A 19,590-nucleotide genomic window follows, 5' to 3' on the forward strand; every position below is an offset into this window, starting at 1 on the left:
GTGTAGGGGAGGACGAGGCCTCCATTCAGATAACGTCATCTGTGAGTGGCGCAGCGGGCTGCCGGGGTAGAGGTGGGCTTAGGAATGGCTAGGGTGGTGAAGGCTATTTGGAGGTAATTTGCTGGGGTAGAGTGAACGCATCGTGTAATATGGACACAGAGTGGCTCCAGTCCAGTATTGGAATGATCAATCATTGATCCACCCTGCCCGTGTTTTTCCAGCCAAGCCTTCGGCTCCGGAGGGTCCTCTGGAGGTCTCTGATGTCCACAAGGAGGGTTGCAAGCTCAACTGGAAGCCGCCCGCCGACGACGGCGGCGAGCCCATCGAGGGATACGTGATCGAAAAGTTCGACCCGGACGTGGGCGTCTGGCTCCCGGCCGGCACCTCTGCCAAGCCCGAGTTCGATGTCAAGGACCTGATGCCGGGTCACGAGTACCAGTTCCGGGTCAAGGCCGTCAACAAGGAGGGCGAGTCGGAGCCGCTCGTCACACTGGCGCCCATCGTCGCCAAGGATCCGTTCGGTGGGTACCCGAGGGACGGAAAACGGGAGGGTCGACTCAGGGGCGAAAATACTGTGGAACTGCGCTGCCGAAATGTATTAAATTACTTACCTTTTTATCGTTCACTTGTGTGAGATTTTTGCGTACAATAAGATGTCATACTAAAATGACAGCCAACCACTAAATACTTTTCACTTTAGTCGCCGTTATTAGCGTCGAAACTCTGTATTGAAATGTAGCCCGGATAAACTTACCTATTTGCAACTACTTAAAATGCTAGAGAGTAGAAAGTCTCTGTTACCCTCGTCCTGACGCCTCCGTTCGTCCGCAGTGGTCCCGGGTAAGCCGGGCGCTCCGGAGGCCACCGATTGGTCCACCTCTCACGTGGAGCTGACCTGGGCCGAGCCGGCCAGCGATGGCGGGTCGCCCATCACCGGATATATCATCGAGAAACGAGACAGATACGGGTCAGTCCCAACCGCGTGTTCCACAGACCTTGCCTCATAATTGAATGTAACTATTGGTATTTAACATCCAGGCACCTCCAGGCTCAACTGATCTTATTCGCGAGATTAGGTAGTTTCCATGGTACGAAGAAGTTCAGTAAACACTGTTTTAGTTTGGGGCATAAATTCAGCTTTGTTATGGTATCCGAAGCCCGGACATTTTATGCAGCTTACGAGTTCTTCTTTTAAACTTCTGCATGTATACCAACCTAAACACAAGTTCCGATCGGAACTTATTCAACTGATTACTTCATTTCTTTTGTCCGCCCGACAGGATGATGTGGGAGAAGGCGTGCGAGCTCGAGGGCCCGGAGAGCACCGGTTCCGTGCATAACCTGATCGAGGGCGTCGAGTACCAGTTCCGCGTGATCGCGCTCAACAGAGCCGGGCAGTCGGAACCCTCCGAGCCCAGCAAATCCATCGTCGCCAAGGCCCGGTTCCGTGAGTACGGGGCACGGAAGGCTTTTGTAGCAAATGGGATGTTGTAGTCTGAGAAATATTCTGGCATCTTGTCACTTACTAATTTTCAAATAAGCTGCATAAGAAGTAAGAACGTAACCTTAGTTACTCCTATAGATACTGTTATTCTTTGATATTGCGATATGCTTTGATTCTTATTTCTTATTGACTTAACTTAGCAAATTATTTGATATGTCTAGTTGCCATTACTCGTTGCATAGTCATTAACCACATTCAATCCACCTTTTTATTTAATTTCGTCTTAATCCTGTCGTTTTTCAGTGGCGCCCAAGATCGACCGCCGTAACCTGCGCGACGTGGTGGTGTCCAAGGGCTCGCCGGTCAAGTTCGACGTGGACGTGTCTGGTGAGCCGGCTCCCACCACCAAGTGGTTCAAGAGCGGCAGTGAGCTCAGGTCAGTACAGCGTTTTATTCTCGGTTGTCAGGAAAACGTCAACGTAGTGGGTTTTATTTGTGGATGTTCATGAACGAATACGGAAAAATACATATATCGCACACATGGCAACTCAGAAATTGTGTCAGAATTATAGCGCATAATGTGTCATTGCTCATTACTTGCACATTTTGCTTTACCATGCATTAAATATGCTTGCATATTTGGTGCCGACCTTGTCAAGTCACAGCTAGGCGCAGCTTGTTGAGTCATGATACGCCAGACGGTGCTCTTGAACGTCAACAAACAAGCAAACAAACAAGAACATTTTGAAACTGATATAACCACTTCTGACCGAACAACTGACCATCTCGCTCAGACCGTCTAAGCAGCTGACGATCGACTCGAAGGACTACAACACCAAGTTCGCGCTGCGCCAGACGCGCCGCTCCGACTCTGGCGAGTACACCATCACTGCCGAGAACAGCTCCGGAAAGGACCAGGTCACCGTGCGGGTCACCGTCACCGACAAACCTGGCAAACCCGAGGGGCCGCTCGACGTGAGTGAACGTCGGGGAGTGGGGGGGGGGGATGGCAGGAGAGGGAGGGGAGAAGAGGCTGTGGTGAAGAGGAGTAAGATTGAATTCAGGCAGGGAATTATGTTCGGAATTGTTGATCACATTATGGGTATCGAATAGGTTTTATATAATACTGAACGAGGCCGGTGTAAATAAATTTTCAAGACCGAGGTCCTTACTGGATTTTTGAACGAGGCCGAAGGCCGAGTTCAAAAATCAGTAAGGACTGAGGTCTTGAAAATTTATCACCGGCCGAGTTTGGTATGTATTTTACTGTATGCCAACGATAAATTTATTTTCTGGACCGAAGCTCTTAGCCGACTTAGGAACGAGACCATCCCAAAATGTTCGCTTAAGTGCATTCTGGTAATGCATTTTTGACCGTGGTCAATTTGCTTACACCAGTTATTACCACACCCCTCTGGCTAATGTATTTGAATAGGCCAGGCATACAGTCTATATTATGATTTATAAGTTGTCTGTGCGTGCGTGATCCGTCATGCCTTATGTGTCTTATTGCGCCTGAAAGGCGCCGCGTATCGACGTGAAATTTGGCATGCCAAATCTGTGGGCGTGGGCGGCCTTTGTATTAAAATTTGGGCGTGATCGCACCAGGGGTGCACCGTCGGCACGCGCTCGCGTGCGCCATAGGGTTAACACGGGAAACGGTCAAATCGAAGATCGGGCGAAAACCGGCCTGCGGCGCCCACTTCCCGGGCCCAAAACTCGGCGACAGATTGCCGTAGCGAGGTGGGGTTGCCACCACTGGATAGAGGAGAGATGGAACTAGCGTATTGACATGGTTTCATAGTATAGCACGCGCCACGTGCAAGACAGCACCCCCGGTTGTGAAAAAATGACCGATTTCGTGCATTGTGGGAAGAAAACCGATGCCGCTGGAAAACGGCTTGACGGAATGAAATCGTTTTTGTATCATTTTGCAGACAAATGTACGTGTAGTGATAGGAAAGCAAATAAAAACTGCTGATCCGTACCATTTCTTTAATATTGAAAAATTAATTTGAAAATTTGATTTGCACGGAGAGCGATGTCCTTTACAACACCAAAACGTATTGAAAACGATGATCAATCGTTATGAAACCTACATATTCGGAAAGAGCATTCTTTTCTGACCAATATCCACCCAAAATATTATCGAAAAGTCAAAAAACTTTTGTGAAAATGACTCAAACACCCGACCGTGTTTTGTTAACGTTACAGGTATTTTTCGACGAAATCGGATCGGTGGCTTCGGCAGGCAGGCCATTGAACCTTTGACAACAAACTGTACCGGAAGGCACCTCTCGCGAGGGGAATTCGCCAGTAAATAAAATAAATTTATTCTTAAGTTGCATCCGTTAATCATACATATCAAAACATACAGTTATCGCGTAAACCTGCAGTCTAGTAATATATAATACTGAACGAGGCCGGTGTAAATAAATTTTCAAGACCGAGGTCCTTACTGGATTTTTGAACGAGGCCGAAGGCCGAGTTCAAAAATCAGTAAGGACTGAGGTCTTGAAAATTTATCACCGGCCGAGTTTGGTATGTATTTTACTGCCTGGCCTATTCAAATACATTAGCCAGAGGGGTGTGGTAATAACTGGTGTAAGCAAATTGACCACGGTCAAAAATGCATTACCAGAATGCACTTAAGCCAACATTTTGGGATGGTCTCGTTCCTAAGTCGGCTAAGAGCTTCGGTCCAGAAAATAAATTCATCGTTGGCATACAGTAAAATACATACCAAACTCGGCCGGTGATAAATTTTCAAGACCTCAGTCCTTACTGATTTTTGAACTCGGCCTTCGGCCTCGTTCAAAAATCCAGTAAGGACCTCGGTCTTGAAAATTTATTTACACCGGCCTCGTTCAGTATTATATAGTGCTAACTGCTAGGATCGTGCCATTTTATTTGGCTTCAATTTCATCTGATATTTTGTGCATTCATCGTTTTTTTTTTTTTTACTTTTACTCTTCTTCACTTTTTACATGACTGACAGTTATCGCCGTCACATGTGTTTACTCTACGTCGAAAAACTTTGTCGTTGTTGAAATTTAATGGCGATGGGCATCCATTTAGTGTACCGTAATTAAGCGTGTTTGACGATTCATCTGCCTTCATCAGATATCGGACGTGCACAAGAACGGCTGTAAGATCAAGTGGAACCCGCCGAAGGACGACGGCGGCACCCCGATCGACCACTTCGAGGTGGAGAAGTTCGACCCAGAGACGGGCATCTGGATGCCGGCGGGTCGCTCAGACAAACCCGAGATCGAGATCAACAACCTCACCCCCGGCCACGAGTACAAGTTCCGTGTGAAGGCTGTGAACGCGGAGGGAGCCTCCGAGCCGCTGGAGGGAACCGAGAGCATCATTGCCAAAAATCCCTTCGGTGAGCTATCAGATTTAAACTTCTCGTCAAACTTATTCGCTGAGCTGATTTTTTTATGTATATTTCGGCATATCTATCTCGATCTTTGCAGTTTGGACAAGAGAAAATTAAACAAGATACTCGGAAAAATATACAAATTTTGAAGTTTGTATGCTTCATGATTTATTTTCGATGTAGCGCTTAGCTACATATTCTTCCCGGTAATGCTTTACTGTTTCTGACCTACATCGACTGTCCCGTTTCCCAGACGAGCCGGGTCCTCCGGGTAACCTGAAGGCCACCGACTGGGACAAGGACCACGTGGACCTGGCCTGGGAGCCGCCCAAGAACGACGGCGGCGCGCCCATCACCGGCTACCTGGTCGAAAAGAAGGACAAGTCCGGCCGCTGGCAGCCAGTGTTTGAGGTGCGATGGACTGAGGGCAGAGCTTTATGTTACAACCAGTGAATAGCATGTCTTGAATTATAGCCCGGTTATGTCTGAGATGACTGCTAAGTTATTGGTATGGGTCAGACTGTCAGTCGGTGACTTCCGTTACATTTTCTCATGGGAAATTTAACGTTTTTTTTTTTTTGTCGTTTGCCACATTTTGACAACTGACGACAGATGTTACTTTTCCATTGTCGCTGCTTGTCGATCGGTACCTTGTTTGGTGTGCCGACCTAAATTGACATTTTGGGTGCATGACTGACGGGCTGTTGGACTGACTATCCCACCGCGTTTCTGCAGGTTCCCGCCGATCAGCAAACGGCCACCGTGCCTGACCTGACCGAGGGCGAGACCTACGACTTCCGCGTGCGGGCCATCAACAAGGCCGGCCCCGGAGAGCCGAGCAAGACCACCGGCCCGATCGTGGCCAAGCCGCGCAACCTGCCGCCCAAGATCGACCGCAGCAACCTCAACCCGGTTAAGGTGCGCGCCGGCATGAACTTCAACTTCGACGTCAACGTGTCTGGAGAGCCGCCGCCAGACAAGAAGTGGACGCTCGAGAAGAAGCCTGTCTTCTCCAACGACCGCGTCAAGTGAGTTGGAGCTGGATAAGCCGGAAGAGAGCGTCTAAACGTTGATAGTGCCATGATAAGTGATGATAGTGGTTTTCTTTTGTGGTTTTCTTTGCAGCGAAGTTCATAACTCGAATCGGATTTTGTTGTGAGTGGCAATGTGACTTTCAAACAACATAATGTTAAAAGAAGACGTGATGTGCTTCTTTTTTCTCGAGCATTTTCGGTTACCTCCGTTCACACATTCTATTCCCTGATTGCCTTCACTGACTATCTTTCCTCTGCATTCCAGGATCACCACCGCTGACTACAACATCAAGCTGGTGGTGCGTAACGCGACGCGGGCCGAGTCGGGCACCTACACGCTGACGGCGACCAACGAGAACGGCACCGACTCGGCCGACGTGCTCGTCACCGTGCTCGGTACGGCTATACGGGGAGGACGGGAGGACGGGACTAGGAAAGAGGAATGAGAGCGATCATGGGAGGAGGATGGATGGAGTTAAGATGTGATCAAAGCAGGATGGCTTACCTAGCCTGGGTGGATGTTGACTGATGCCTAGATAAAATAGCCGATGAGCTCGAAGTGGATAGAGTTGTGTTGAAGTGTGTTGTCTGGATGCGCTCTAGGCAATATTGAAGTGAAACATGATTGACGGTTCCGGTCATTTCCAGACAAGCCGTCGGCTCCGGAAGGCCCTCTAAAGGTGTCTGACGTTCACGCCAAGGGCTGCAAGCTCAACTGGAAGCCACCGGCCGACGACGGCGGAGTGCCTATCCAGAAATACGTCGTCGAAAAGCTGGATGAGTCCACCGGTACGTGACACATTAGTACTTTCTGCTATCTGATGTTTTATCATGTATCGGTTTAAATCTATTCGTTTTTGGTTACCGATTGTCATTAGTTGTTTGTTTGATGGTTATTTAGCGATTACCAACGAGCTTGCACCTAACAACAGGCAAAGTCAGCCAGTAATATTGCCTTCCCCTGTCCGCCCCAGGTCGGTGGGTGAAGGCGGGTGAGACGGACGGTCCCGCCACCGAACTGGATGTCGAAGGTCTCACCCCGGGCAAGCACTACAAGTTCCGCGTCAAGGCCGTCAACAAGGAGGGCGCCTCCGAGCCGCTCACCACCACCCAGAGCATCCACGCCAAGAACCCGTACGGTGAGTATAGTTGAAGTTCGAGACAAGCAGTGTCCCATTGTTTTTCAAACATCAGCTTAGGTTGAACGTTATAAATAGCCTGTACTACGAGTACATATGAAGTGGCACTCTGCAAATAAGTAGAGTTGTTGATCTTAAAAAAGAGTTGTTGATCTTTCCAGTTCCTATTGTCACAGTTGCGATAGAGCTTAAACGTTTCTTCGAGTCCGGTTTGATTTTTTCGCCTCATGCCACCAGACGAGCCCGGCAAGCCCGGTACTCCTGAGGTCAAAGACTTCGACAAGAATTTCGTCGACCTCAAGTGGAAGCCTCCCCTGTCGGATGGTGGAAACCCCATCAAGGAGTACATCATCCAGAAACGCGATAAGATGAAGTGAGTGTCTGCTAGTGGACTGTGGAAAAACGAATATTGACTTAGCCCTATCCTATTCCTTTAGTTATATCTATCATGCTTACTGGCACTTTATATTTATAAATTGATGCGGATCACCTCTTAATAACTTATTTGGTGTCGCCTTTTTTGCAATAAGACATGGTTTATTATAGATGCTTTTATCGATAACTAGACAAATATTCAAGTTTAAGTTGTCAACCGACTCCAGAATCCAGGCAGTACTGATCACCCCCCCCCCCCCCCGCAGTCCGAAGTGGGAGGACGCCGTGGTGGTGTCGGGCGACAAGCCCGAGGGACGCGTGCCCGACCTCATCGAGGGCAACACGTACGAGTTCCGCGTGGTGGCCGTCAACAAGGCCGGTCCCGGCGAGCCCTCCGAGCCCACCAAACCGCACCTGGCCAGGCCCAAAAACAGTGAGTGATGCACAGACTAAGGTGTTGACGAGGCATGATATACGGGACATTTGTCCTGTTAATGAGGGGAGAACACGGTTGACGACTAATGCTTCCCTGGATTACGGAACAGCGACCATATGACGGATTTATAACGTTGTTACTTATGATGTCAAAATTTAGGATGTCAAAAATCTACCGTGTATTTTCTTTTCACAGTAATTATATATACAACCTGCGTGCATCAGTGTGGCCAAATTGGTGATGTTGCGGGGAAAGTCACCCCCCATGAAAAGTATAGTGACATCCTCAGAAATTTCAAAATTACATCATCACAACGTTTTTGTTGTGAAAGCATACCTAGTGTAGGAATAAAGACTAAAAATGTTCCAATGTACGATTCGCATCGTCATACTCGTACTGTTGCAATGTTTTTTTTAACATCTTTGATGACAATATTTGATTTTTTTTTTTTACTTTCCACCAGAGCTTGAAGTTAGATATAGTTTTTCCACATAACTTGTAAAAACTGCACCTAAAATGACACTGAAGACGAGTTTTTTTTTAATTAGTGACATCCTCGTACGACTTTTTTATACATCCTCCCCCTAACGCTAAACCAATTTGGCCACACTGGCGTGCATGGTTAGCCTCGTCTAATTCCGTCACAGCCCGCTAACGGTGTTCATTTCCGCGTTTTCAGTGGCGCCGAAGATCGACCGTAACGCCATGGTGGCACTGAAGCTACGTGCCGGTCAGTCGATCGAGTACGACATTCCAGTGGCCGGGGAGCCGCCGCCGTCCAAGACCTGGAGCTTCCAGGTAGGCTGCTAGCCTTCAGGACAAGGGCCATCAGATGGCAAAGCAATAAGGAAAATAGGAAAATATGCTGAATCAATTCCTTACTTTTTTGGGACTTCCCAAGTTTTTTTTTATGTGCTTCATTTCTCCTTTACTCATAAAAATGGCGCCGTTAATTCTAACAAGCTGACATCTTCCTGGTTCTTATCGTATCTATAGACGCTCCTATTTCGTTCTTACAGTATGTCGTTTCCATCCCATCCCTAACCCCGCCCCTTTTTTCTCAGGGCTCTGACCTGGTGCCGTCGGAGCGTATCAAGATCACGGCCGAGGACTACCTGATCAAGCTGCGTGTGCATAACGTGAGGCGGGCGGACCACGGCGACTACACGCTGACGGCCACCAACCGCAACGGCACCGACACCGTCTCCGTCAGCGTCACCGTCGTCGGTGAGCAGCGCAAAGATGGTGTCACAGGGGACTAAAGCACACTGGTGCCGTCACGGGCAGCGTGACTGACGGCATCACGGGTAGGCTTAGTGACGGCGTCATGGGCTGGGCAGCGTGACTGTCAACGCCACGGGCAGCGTCATTGTCACCCATGAAAATGAAGGCCGGTGCGTATGGAAAACGCACGGCACTCAGAGACGGCCGCGCCGCTGGCGGATGGGTAGACTGTGCCGCAGCACAGCATTGTCTTGCGGTACAGTCTACCCACATGTATGTTTTGGTGGACCGCCCGGACTTGGCCCGGACCGCCTTGCCGTGGTTTGGGTTTTCAAAAGAACGCTGCCTTCGCTTCGCTGTTGCACTATTCTTGCCTGACACACACGGGTTTTATTTGTGCCGTCTTATTTCGCTTTTCACATCTCTCCCGGCTCTCATTCCGACAATTCCGTCACCCTGTTCTCAGACGTGCCGGGCGCGCCGGAGGGCCCGCTGAAGTACGCCAACATCACAAAGTCGTCGTGCACGATCGGCTGGAAGCCGCCCAAGGATAACGGCGGGGCCGACATCACCCACTACCTGGTGGAGAAGATGGACGCCGACACGTTCCGCTGGGTGCCCGTCGGAGACACCACAAAGTGCCAGCTCAAGTGGGTGAAATGGTCACCGTCAAAGACGAGGAAGTTGGGGAGAGACGGAGGGTTTCAAAAGGACGACATTGTCAAGCTGTCTCAGGGAAGGAGTATGCATAAAGGCTTTGTGTCTTTATAGAAATAATAGTTCTCTGCTTAGCCAAAAAAAAAACTACCTACTTCGTCTAATCGAGTCGACAGATTTTACATAAGCGTCCATTCGTGTGTCTTTTCTGGGATGCTTCAAGTGAAACCCTTATTTGACTTACCTATAATGTGTAACTAACCACGGATTAAAAAGTAATATTACCTCTGACATCCCATGACTCCCTCCCGTGCCAGGGCTGACCACCTGATTGAGAACCACGACTACAAGTTCCGCGTGTTCGCCGTGAACCGGATGGGTCAGTCGGAGCCGCTGACTGGATCAGAGTCGATCACGGCCAAGGATCCGTTCCAGAAACCGACCAAACCCGGACAGCCCCAGGTGAGACTCGGCCGCTCGCACTATAAGTCAAGACGCTTACGCTGACTCGTCTGTTAGGAAGACGATAGGTGGAGAGCCGTTCGACTAGAATCTAGGCACGCGATGCATGGATTGTGGCGATCGCTAATGGGGAGTACCCCACCACCACTATCTATAAGGTCGTACGTGGCCAGCATTATAGTCCCGGCGTTATACCATAAAGCACAAGACCACCAATCGATTGTTTCCATTACACTGCATCAACAACCTTCTCCCATAACTGCTTTGCCTTACATATATTTGATCGAGTCTGACACATGCTAACCTTCCTCTCACTTGTTTCACAGCCGACCGACTGGGACAAGGACCACGTGGACCTGGAATGGACTGCACCAAAGGAGGACGGCGGATCGCCCGTCATCAAGTACATCATCGAGAAGAAACCCAAGTTCGGGTGAGTCGCGTTTGGGGCCCTGAACCTCTAGTAACTAGTGATGTATCTTTGCTGAGCCGTGTGATGGATGTGGTGTTAAAAACAATGCCTCGTCATGATATCAACAAACCATGACAATAATATGCAGCATGTCTCCGTGCAAAACTGGAGTTCGACGTGACCTGACCTGACCTCTGCTCTCCCAGCATGTGGGAGAAGGCGGCTGAGATCCCCGTGACCAGACTCGCGGCACAGCGCCTGACCTGACCTGACCCCACCTAACCTGACCTGACCACTGCTCTCCCAGTATGTGGGAGAAGGCGGCTGAGATTCCGGGCGACCAGACGCGCGGCACGGTGCCGAACCCAACCTGACCTGACCTGACCTGACCTCTGTTCCGCTTAGTATGTGGGAGAAGGCGGCTGAGATCCCTGGTGACCAGACGCGCGGCACGGCTCCGAACCTGACCGAGGGCGAGGAGTATCAGTTCCGTGTGATCGCCGTCAACCAGGCCGGCCCCGGCGAGCCGTCAGAGCCCAGCTCCAGCGTCATCGCCAAGCCCAGATTCGGTACGTGGCGCCGTCACAGGCAAACTGTGTAATTCCATTTTGTGATCCTTTTTAAATGTAAGTTTTTTCCATCTCTTATCTCAATTTACCCACACGGTCCGTGCAAAACGTGTTGAACGCCCTGCCCTGCAAAACGCCCTGCGTTCAGCTGCTTTATTGTAGTGACATTTGCTTTTTTTCTTCAATTTTCTGACGTTACCTTGTCTCCGTTCAGTGAAACCGTCGTTCAACAAGAGCGCTCTGGAGGATCTGGTGGTTCGTGCCGGCACCCGCGTTCAGTACAACATTCCCATCGAGGGATCACCCAAACCCAAGGTAAGGCATAGCAAATGGAGAGATTCGATAGCAACACTTGTTATCTTGCGCAAGTAATGCCTATATAATTAGAGACTGCCGTTGACGGGTTTACCGTTAATCAACAATTACCCTGACTACTGTTGCCCAGGGATGCGGAGCCGGAGCCGGAGCCGGAGCCGCCGGAGCCGGCATATTTTGCCCGGAGCCGGAGCCGGAGCCGGAGCCGTGAAACAATATAGCCCGGAGCCGGAGCCGGAGCCGGAGCCGTCAAAAAAAGGGGGCGACTCCGGCTCCTTTTCTTAAGAGGAAACAATTATTTACCTAGTTCGGTTTGACAGTACAAGGCGTAAAACAATCTGGTATTCAAAATAGCCTTGTTATACAAATACAGAAGCAACGTGTACCAATTCAGACCATTCAGACAATTGAAACGAAATTTGAACGAGGCAGACGTGTTTTACGTTGCTCTGAATCATTGCAAAATTAAGGCGCATTGTAAGCTTTTTGATGGATCTATTATATATTACAAGACTGAGAAGAAAATGGTGCTTCTGATGCACCTTATAGCTTTCAGTGATATATTTCAAAGTTGATGGTATCTTGCATTTCATTTTGCATTTTATTGGCATTCAGATGGAACAATTTCAATTTTGCCCGGCAAGAACATCACAATTTATTGTTCGATTTTTCAAGTCTCGAGCCTCCAAGTCACGTGATTGTTTTTGACACTGACTGGAAAATGAATGAACCGAACCAGCTTAGAAAGTGCATTTTAACGGGCAAAAAGCGTATCTGGTGTGTCAACAGATATGATGATGCATAATGCAGTATCAACTATCAAGACACGTTCGGTGATTTATCCTGCCATGATAAATAAATAGCGACATGTGGTCAAGACCAGTGCAAGACGCTATCAAGAAATGAGAGAACTTTTGAACGGAAGCAAGATTTACAAATCGGTGAACTTCTACGAAACTCGACTACAACCACGATCCATGAAGTCATGCACTCATCAGCTTTTCTTTCGTCAAGTTTTCATTTCTTAGGGCCCCGGTGATATCCTCATACTTATCCTTCTTGCCAGGCTGCAGATGTGCGCAGCGCCAACTGGGCAGCAGCTGCACTCGCAGTCCTGCACAATCCTATCACAACGTCCCGTATCCTTTCCGTATCCTTGCCATAGTATTTTACTCATCACCTCATTATCACCTCGACTGAAAAGCCACGATGCTTGTGAATGTTGTTGTATGTATAAATAAAATAAAATAAAATAAATCCCATCGCCTTTTTTCTTCCACCCGTATTTAACCCTCGCCCGCACATGCCATTTTCCCATCCTAGAACGCACATGGGGGGGGGGGTGGTTGCCACCCCCCCGCGCCATTTCGTTCCTGTTGGAGATAGAGCTTAGCGGTAGAGACCAAAAAGATTCTTTGGGAAGAGACGAATCTAATGATACCCAGTTTAACCTTCTCAGATCAGTCATTGACCTTCCAGGTCAGGTCAAACTAAAAAATGTTGCTGTTTTGGGTCACCGTTGGATATCAAGTGCGCTGCTTATCAAATACCGATGACGATGCTGTTTTCTGGTGCCAAGCCAGCTAGAACCTCTTTGTCACACTACCCGACCATAATTTTGCTGCTGAGGTCTTTTCAGGTCAAGTTAGGTCAAGGTCAATTATATGTGTTTGTATGTCTGTGTGTGTCTGTGTGTATACTGATGTGCGCACCGATTGCTTTTGGGTCCATATTACATGAAATCATGATCTGAGAAGCTTTTACCAAAAATGCAGTCAAAAAACTTCACAAAAAGTAACTTCAGCTTGCCTAAAACGCAATTATCTTAGATGACCTAGGTTGACCTTGACCCTGACCTTGACCCCTGCACATCGTCGAACAACGTGTTCCATGATAGGTGGGAGGTAAGACTGGCAAAAAAGGCCGAAATCAGGGTGTCAAAAGCTCACAAGGCCCATGGCAAACGCAAAATGCTGAGAATTGGCCATTTGGGTCATGACATGACCTGAAAAACAAGGTCATATCTCCGAAACCAAAAATCACAGAAACTTGAAATTTTCAGCGGACATCAAGAAAGGATAGAGGAGCAGCTATACGAAAAATCAACCTTCTAGCTCTAAAAATGTTGAGTGCAGAGCAGAAAGACTACCTGGGGGGGGGGGGGGGGGGGTGGCAACCACCCCCCATGTGCGGGCGAGGGTTAATTGATCGCATAGGGGATGTACTGAGTAGAAGCCGGAGCCGGAGCCGCCGGAGCCGGATCATTTTACTCGGAGCCGGAGCCGGAGCCGGAGCCGCTATGACATTTCACCCGGAGCCGGAGCCGGAGCCGGAGCCGATTTTTTTCTCCGGAGCCGGAGCCGGAGCCGGAGCCGTCTGAAATTTCCACGGCTCCGCATCCCTGCTGTTGCCAGTGCTGATCCTCCGTATCCGGAGTATCCCTTTCTCTGAACTCCGTGACTGGCCCATTGTTGCCGTCTGAATGACGCCCCACCTTTGCTCTTCTCCAGGTGGAGTGGCGGGTGGACGGCTCGGTGCTGGAGCCCTCCGAGCGTGTCGAGCTGGCCACACAGGGCGGCCAGACCACACTGGACATTCCGTTCTCGGTCCGCTCCGACTCTGGCCAGTACACGCTGACGCTGACAAACGACCACGGCTCGGACTCGGCCACCGCAACAGTCACCGTGCTCGGTTAGTGTGCTAACTCACTGGAACGAGTTTTTCTATGCCAGAAAAAAACTGAGGTAACAACAAGCCATGTAAAAACGGGATGGTTTTGTAGAAGATGTGAACTCAGATTCGCCTTTGCTCTTGTTGTTCTCAATCACGAATGAATTTTTTATGTGAGATGCTTTATTTTCACATTGTCATGAAACAGTGTACATAATTTCTGTCCGATATATCGGTCACTGTCGCCACCAGTCTCTCTGCTTACCGTACTGTTCTCCGTCTCCATAGACAAGCCGTCGCCGCCTCAGGGCCCGCTGAAGGTCTCCGATGTCAACAAGGACGGCTGCAAGCTGGCCTGGCAGGAGCCCAAGGACGACGGCGGCTCGCCCATCATCCACTACCTGGTGGAGAAGATGGACGTCAACCGAGGCACCTGGGTCGAGGTCAGCCGCCTGATAATTGATCTTGTTGGGTTAGGGTCTTAGCTGACTGGGCCCCGGGCGCCCAGGATTAGAAGCAGTATGCAGCGCCGCCATCAGCACTTTCATTGTTCGTGGCATATACTCGTGTTTTACTGAGGTCCTTTATAAAAAAAAAAACTCATTAAAACACTTTATTTTTTAAACTTCCGAGCATTGGGCTGAAAAACTTCAACTGGACTGAAAAACAAAACAACGTAACTATATCTCGGTTCGATTGTATACGAGCTGGAAATCAAGCAGATTTAAGACTTCCATCCTCTCAGGTATGAAAGAGGTAAAGAAAATGCCTACAATGTAAGCTCCGCACACGCTCGCTTACACAGTCCGACACGTTTTCGCTTCTTTACCCTCTTACACGTCTCTCACAGGTGTGTTACGCGCACGAGCTGAACGGCGAGGTGACCGGTCTGATCCACCGCAAGGAGTACAAGTTCCGCGTCAAGGCGGTCAACATGATCGGCGAGTCGGAGCCGCTCACCACCGACCGCAGCATCATCGCCAAAAACGAGTGTGGTGCGTGCAGCAGCTGAGGGTGGCGACGGGCGAGGGACACTAGGTGATGGGGTGGCTGGCTTGATTAGGTGTTTATGAAACGTCGGAAAAGTGTTCTGTCTGTGTAATTTACTTGGCCCTTGAGTGTCATCATTATTGTTCAATCGGCTGAGTGTAAACAATAAGTGCCCGTTCGCTTCTCCCTGATAAGTTGTGATTTATCGGCGGCTAGCGTATTGAAGGTGAGTAGTAGGTGGTTTGTTTGACTTGTGAGGTGTAAGCTGTCGTACTTACAACGACCTGTGACCTGACCTCTGGCCTCTGCCTACAGACGAGCCGGACTCGCCGGGCCGCCCGAAGGTGACCGACTGGGACAGCGACTTTGTCGAGCTCGAATGGACCAAGCCGGTGAACGACGGCGGCGCGCCCGTCTCTGGATACATTATTCAGAAGAAGGAGAAGGGCTCTCCGATCTGGACGGAGGCGGCCAAGGTGCCCGCCGATTGTACCAAGGTAAATGGATAGGACGGACAGGGAGATGAAATGTGACAGTGAGAGGTGGTGGGGTGGTTCCATCCAGTGTTCAATCAACGCTACTTTTCAGGCAGGCTGCTATCGGCGTTATAGTCACTGCCAAGTGCCAACTGTCGACTGATATCGTATTATCGAACGTGGTTGGGCTTACATAATTGAACTGCATAAAACGGCATTGTTCGACATATCCTGTACCGTTTTTCACGTTCATCATGACGTTCTAACCTCTTCAGAGGACATGCGTAACTATCCATTGACCACTTATGACGTGTTCCGCCGCAGGCCAAGGCGCCGGGCCTGACCGAGGGTCAGGAGTACGAGTTCCGTATCATCGCCGTCAACAAGGCTGGTCTGTCGGAGCCCTCCGAGCCGTCAGAGATGGTCATGGCACGGCCCAGGAGACGTGAGTCCGCGCAAGGGGAGGAAGGGAAGGGTTGTAGGTGAGGTCATTAGTATTTTCATAGTATGTGCTTCTTAAATGCCGGACGTGTATGACGGAAATCTGTATCTGCATCCGCAGCTGAGTACGAGTTTTACATGAGAGTCTAACGATATTGAAAACCGATTTGTCTTTGCGAGATCGTTATTTGCTAGCATTTACGCATATTATGCGCTTAATAAGACCTCGATGAGCTCTTTCAATACCACGCTTTAGACATGTGACGCTATGCTTTCACAAGGTCCCCATTGCTAAACATCTAATCTCAGCTAAATGCGAATCGATAGCCATATGTTACCAAAGTGACATCTTGGTCTCTCCGTTACTAACACCTCCCCTCTCGCCGCTCGTTCTAACAGAGGCTCCCAAGATCAAGACGCCGATGACGGACATCATTATCCGTGCGGGTCAGACTCTGCACATCGACATCGCCTACGTGGGCGAGCCGGACCCGAACGTCGGGTGGCTGCAGAACGGCCAGCCGCTGCCGCTCACAGAGAGGTGAGGGAGAGAGAGAGAGAGAGAGAGAGAGAGAGAGAGAGAGAGAGAGAGAGAGAGAGAGAGAGAGAGAGAGGTGAGGGAGAGAGAGAGAGAGGGGGGAGAGGGGGGCACAGGACGGGAGGCAGGAGGGGGACCCGAACGTCGAGGGGCTGCAGAACGGCCAGCCGCTGCCGCTCACAGAGAGGTGAGGGGTACAGGGAGGGACAGGAACGGAGTGGTGGAACGGCCAGCCGCTGCCGCTCACAGAGAGGTGAGGGAGAGAGAGAGAGAGAGAGAGAGAGAGAGAGAGAGAGAGAGAGAGAGAGAGAGAGAGAGAGAGAGAGAGAGAGAGAGAGAGAGAGAGAGAGAGAGAGAGAGAGAGAGAGAGAGAGAGAGAGAGAGAGAGAGAGAGAGAGAGAGAGAGAGAGAGAGAGAGAGAGAGAGAGAGAGAGAGAGAGAGAGAGAGAGAGAGAGAGAGAGAGAGAGAGAGAGAGAGAGAGAGAGAGAGAGAGAGAGAGAGAGAGAGAGAGAGAGAGAGAGAGAGAGAGAGAGAGAGAGAGAGAGAGAGAGAGAGAGAGAGAGAGAGAGAGAGAGAGAGAGAGAGAGAGAGAGAGAGAGAGAGAGAGAGAGAGAGAGAGAGAGAGAGAGAGAGAGAGAGAGACAGAGAGAGAGGGAGGGAGGGAGGGAGGGGGCACGGGGCGGGAGGCAGGAGGAGGGCCCGAACGTCGAGGGGCTGCAGAACGGCCAACCGCTGCCGTTCACAGAAAGGTGAGGGGCACGGAGAGGGGCAGGGACGTGGTTTGGAAAGAGTGAGGAAGGACTGGCTGACAAGTGATTTCTCTGATCATTTTTGTCGTCATCTCGAGTGCATCTGTATTTCACTTGCAGATAATCGGCTGGCAGTCGAGTAAAACATTCGTCAATCGTCAGTGATACACGCATGCCTGCTATATGTTTGACAGTCGGCTTTTCTAAATATTTTGCCAATGCTATGCCACCCTCTATTGGCGAATGATACTGACCGCCGCCCCTCCCTACCCTCAGGACGACGGTGACTTCCATCAACCACCACACGGTGATTCATTCGGTGAACGCGCACCGCGGAAAGTCCGGCACATACCGGCTCAAACTGGAAAACGAGTCCGGAACAGATGAAGGTGAGACAATAATGAAATGGTACGGATTGTGATCTAGTCATTCGATCGGCTAAAAGTAAATTCCTGCTCACACAATCATGGACGGCCCGAAGAGCTAAGCTCATATTATGTGCAAGTTACCTTGGCGTTTCTACCACAGTTTATGTCTGTGTTGATAAATTTGTATAACTTACATGCAAATCAGGGTAGCCTCAACCTGACCATGACACCCAACCCGCATGTGACAGGCACGATGAACGTGACGGTGCTGGACCGCCCCGGTGCGCCGGAGGGCCCGCTCGAGTACGACGACGTCACCGCCAACAGCGTGGCCCTGTCGTGGAAGGCGCCGAGCGACGATGGCGGCAGCCCCATCACGTGAGGGACCAGTGATCGAGAGGCCGTTAGACCGAGTCAGAGCTGCTGTGCCGTTGGGCCCATTGGTTAATGGCTATGAATATGGCCGAGGACTTCGCGATTCCATGGTCGTGATAATGCACTGGATTGCATGTTGGTCATGAGCATGTGGAACGAGACACACACCTGTCTTACTGAACTCCAATATCTTTTCCAGCGGCTACATTATCGAGAAGCGCGACAAGACGCACCGCGGCCCGTGGGTGCCGGCCGTCCAATACGTCGACCCCAAGGACACACACGCGCTCGTGCCGCGACTGCACGAGGGCACCGAGTACGAGTTCCGCGTGCGGGCGCAGAACCTGCAGGGCGTCTCTGATCCGCTCACAACAGACAAACCGGTCGTCGCCAAAAACTCGTTCGGTAAGATATACGGTGTCGGTTGGGTGAAGCTTGGAAACGTGAGCGTTCTAAAGTTAAGAGCATGCAACAGATAAAGTTTGAGTACGTATTTTTGAGACAGCTGTTGACAACATGAACAAGGCATCTGTAAAAAACGAAACAGCGTTCAGTAATGAGCTTTAAATAACGGCAAACTGCATTAGTGACACCCTAGGAGGTCAGTCTAGCCTCATTTGTCTCTTGACTTCCATCTTCTTCAGCACGCTCACACGTTCACCCGGACTCTGACACCTCTTCTCCTCCGCAGGCGTGCCGGGCCGGCCGGGCCGTCCGGAGGCGGTGGATGCTGACCGCGACTTTATCCGCATCCGCTGGGAGGCGCCGCGCTCCAACGGTGGTAGCAAGATCACTGGTTACGACGTGGAGCGTCGGGAGCACATGACCGGCCGCTGGCAGCTGGTGACCCGACCCAACGCGCCGGCGCCGGTACGTGAGCGAGCGGGGATGGGGCGCTGAGGGATGAGTGTTAACAATACCTAGCCATTTGGCTGCTGAGATATTGCGTGATGTTGGATTTGGCTGTGCATCATTCCATTTTCACACACGTCTTATGACATTTTGAAATGCAATAATTGTGGCAACAGCCGAAATTCAGAAAACGGACAGAGGAAAGCAGATAAGCTCCGGCGATTTGTTTGTTTGTTTGTCGTTTATTCATGATTATGGGCATGGACAATAGACAGAAATAAAGTTGAATTGGTGCAAAAGCATAAACTTATTACGAGGCACCTCTTCAACAAAACAAAACGAAACAGAGCATCACCGAAATAAACACACACACACACCAGGTCCCACGCGCAACCCCGCCGCCCCGACAGACCTTCCGACCACTACAGCTGGACCACACGCGCCCCGCCAGCCTGCGGCCTCCACCTTACTTTGTACGGCGGCCCGTCTGGCCAGACCGGGACGGTGCCGTTCCATGGCATATGCCGTCCCGGCCCCGGGGAGAGCTGTGGGATACCTCCCCGGGCCGGGGAGATCTGGTGGATACCTCCCCGGCGCTCCAGACGGGCCGCGAGCCCCCGCCCGCACCCCCGGAAAATCATCTTTCCCGGGGGTGCCCCCTAATCACCGCCCGGGCGA

At 50.4% G+C, this 19,590-nt stretch overlaps 1 protein-coding gene across 25 annotated transcripts in view; it reads left to right on the forward strand.

The window, feature by feature from the left end:
• Positions 1–19,590, forward strand: part of LOC122389594 (twitchin-like) — a 124,846-nt gene that overhangs the window by 78,898 nt on the left and 26,358 nt on the right. For all 25 annotated transcript variants that reach the window (XM_043381769.1, XM_043381776.1, XM_043381782.1 and 22 more), the window contains 30 exons: positions 222–521; positions 832–967; positions 1,281–1,447; positions 1,748–1,880; positions 2,239–2,419; positions 4,568–4,835; positions 5,083–5,240; positions 5,565–5,857; positions 6,129–6,259; positions 6,512–6,652; positions 6,838–7,002; positions 7,240–7,375; positions 7,644–7,810; positions 8,493–8,611; positions 8,878–9,040; positions 9,504–9,687; positions 10,012–10,156; positions 10,483–10,589; positions 10,974–11,137; positions 11,352–11,452; positions 13,963–14,143; positions 14,411–14,565; positions 14,973–15,117; positions 15,428–15,609; positions 15,913–16,033; positions 16,429–16,570; positions 17,594–17,706; positions 17,934–18,063; positions 18,260–18,465; positions 18,752–18,930. In XM_043381769.1, coding sequence (XP_043237704.1) covers positions 222–521; positions 832–967; positions 1,281–1,447; positions 1,748–1,880; positions 2,239–2,419; positions 4,568–4,835; positions 5,083–5,240; positions 5,565–5,857; positions 6,129–6,259; positions 6,512–6,652; positions 6,838–7,002; positions 7,240–7,375; positions 7,644–7,810; positions 8,493–8,611; positions 8,878–9,040; positions 9,504–9,687; positions 10,012–10,156; positions 10,483–10,589; positions 10,974–11,137; positions 11,352–11,452; positions 13,963–14,143; positions 14,411–14,565; positions 14,973–15,117; positions 15,428–15,609; positions 15,913–16,033; positions 16,429–16,570; positions 17,594–17,706; positions 17,934–18,063; positions 18,260–18,465; positions 18,752–18,930 — 4,913 coding nt within the window. The remainder of the gene's footprint in view (positions 1–221; positions 522–831; positions 968–1,280; positions 1,448–1,747; positions 1,881–2,238; positions 2,420–4,567; positions 4,836–5,082; positions 5,241–5,564; positions 5,858–6,128; positions 6,260–6,511; positions 6,653–6,837; positions 7,003–7,239; positions 7,376–7,643; positions 7,811–8,492; positions 8,612–8,877; positions 9,041–9,503; positions 9,688–10,011; positions 10,157–10,482; positions 10,590–10,973; positions 11,138–11,351; positions 11,453–13,962; positions 14,144–14,410; positions 14,566–14,972; positions 15,118–15,427; positions 15,610–15,912; positions 16,034–16,428; positions 16,571–17,593; positions 17,707–17,933; positions 18,064–18,259; positions 18,466–18,751; positions 18,931–19,590) is intronic.

This window comes from Amphibalanus amphitrite, unplaced genomic scaffold, assembly GCF_019059575.1.
Source record: "Amphibalanus amphitrite isolate SeventyFive unplaced genomic scaffold, NRLGWU_Aamphi_draft 000019F_arrow, whole genome shotgun sequence".
NCBI lineage: Eukaryota > Metazoa > Arthropoda > Thecostraca > Balanomorpha > Balanidae > Amphibalanus > Amphibalanus amphitrite.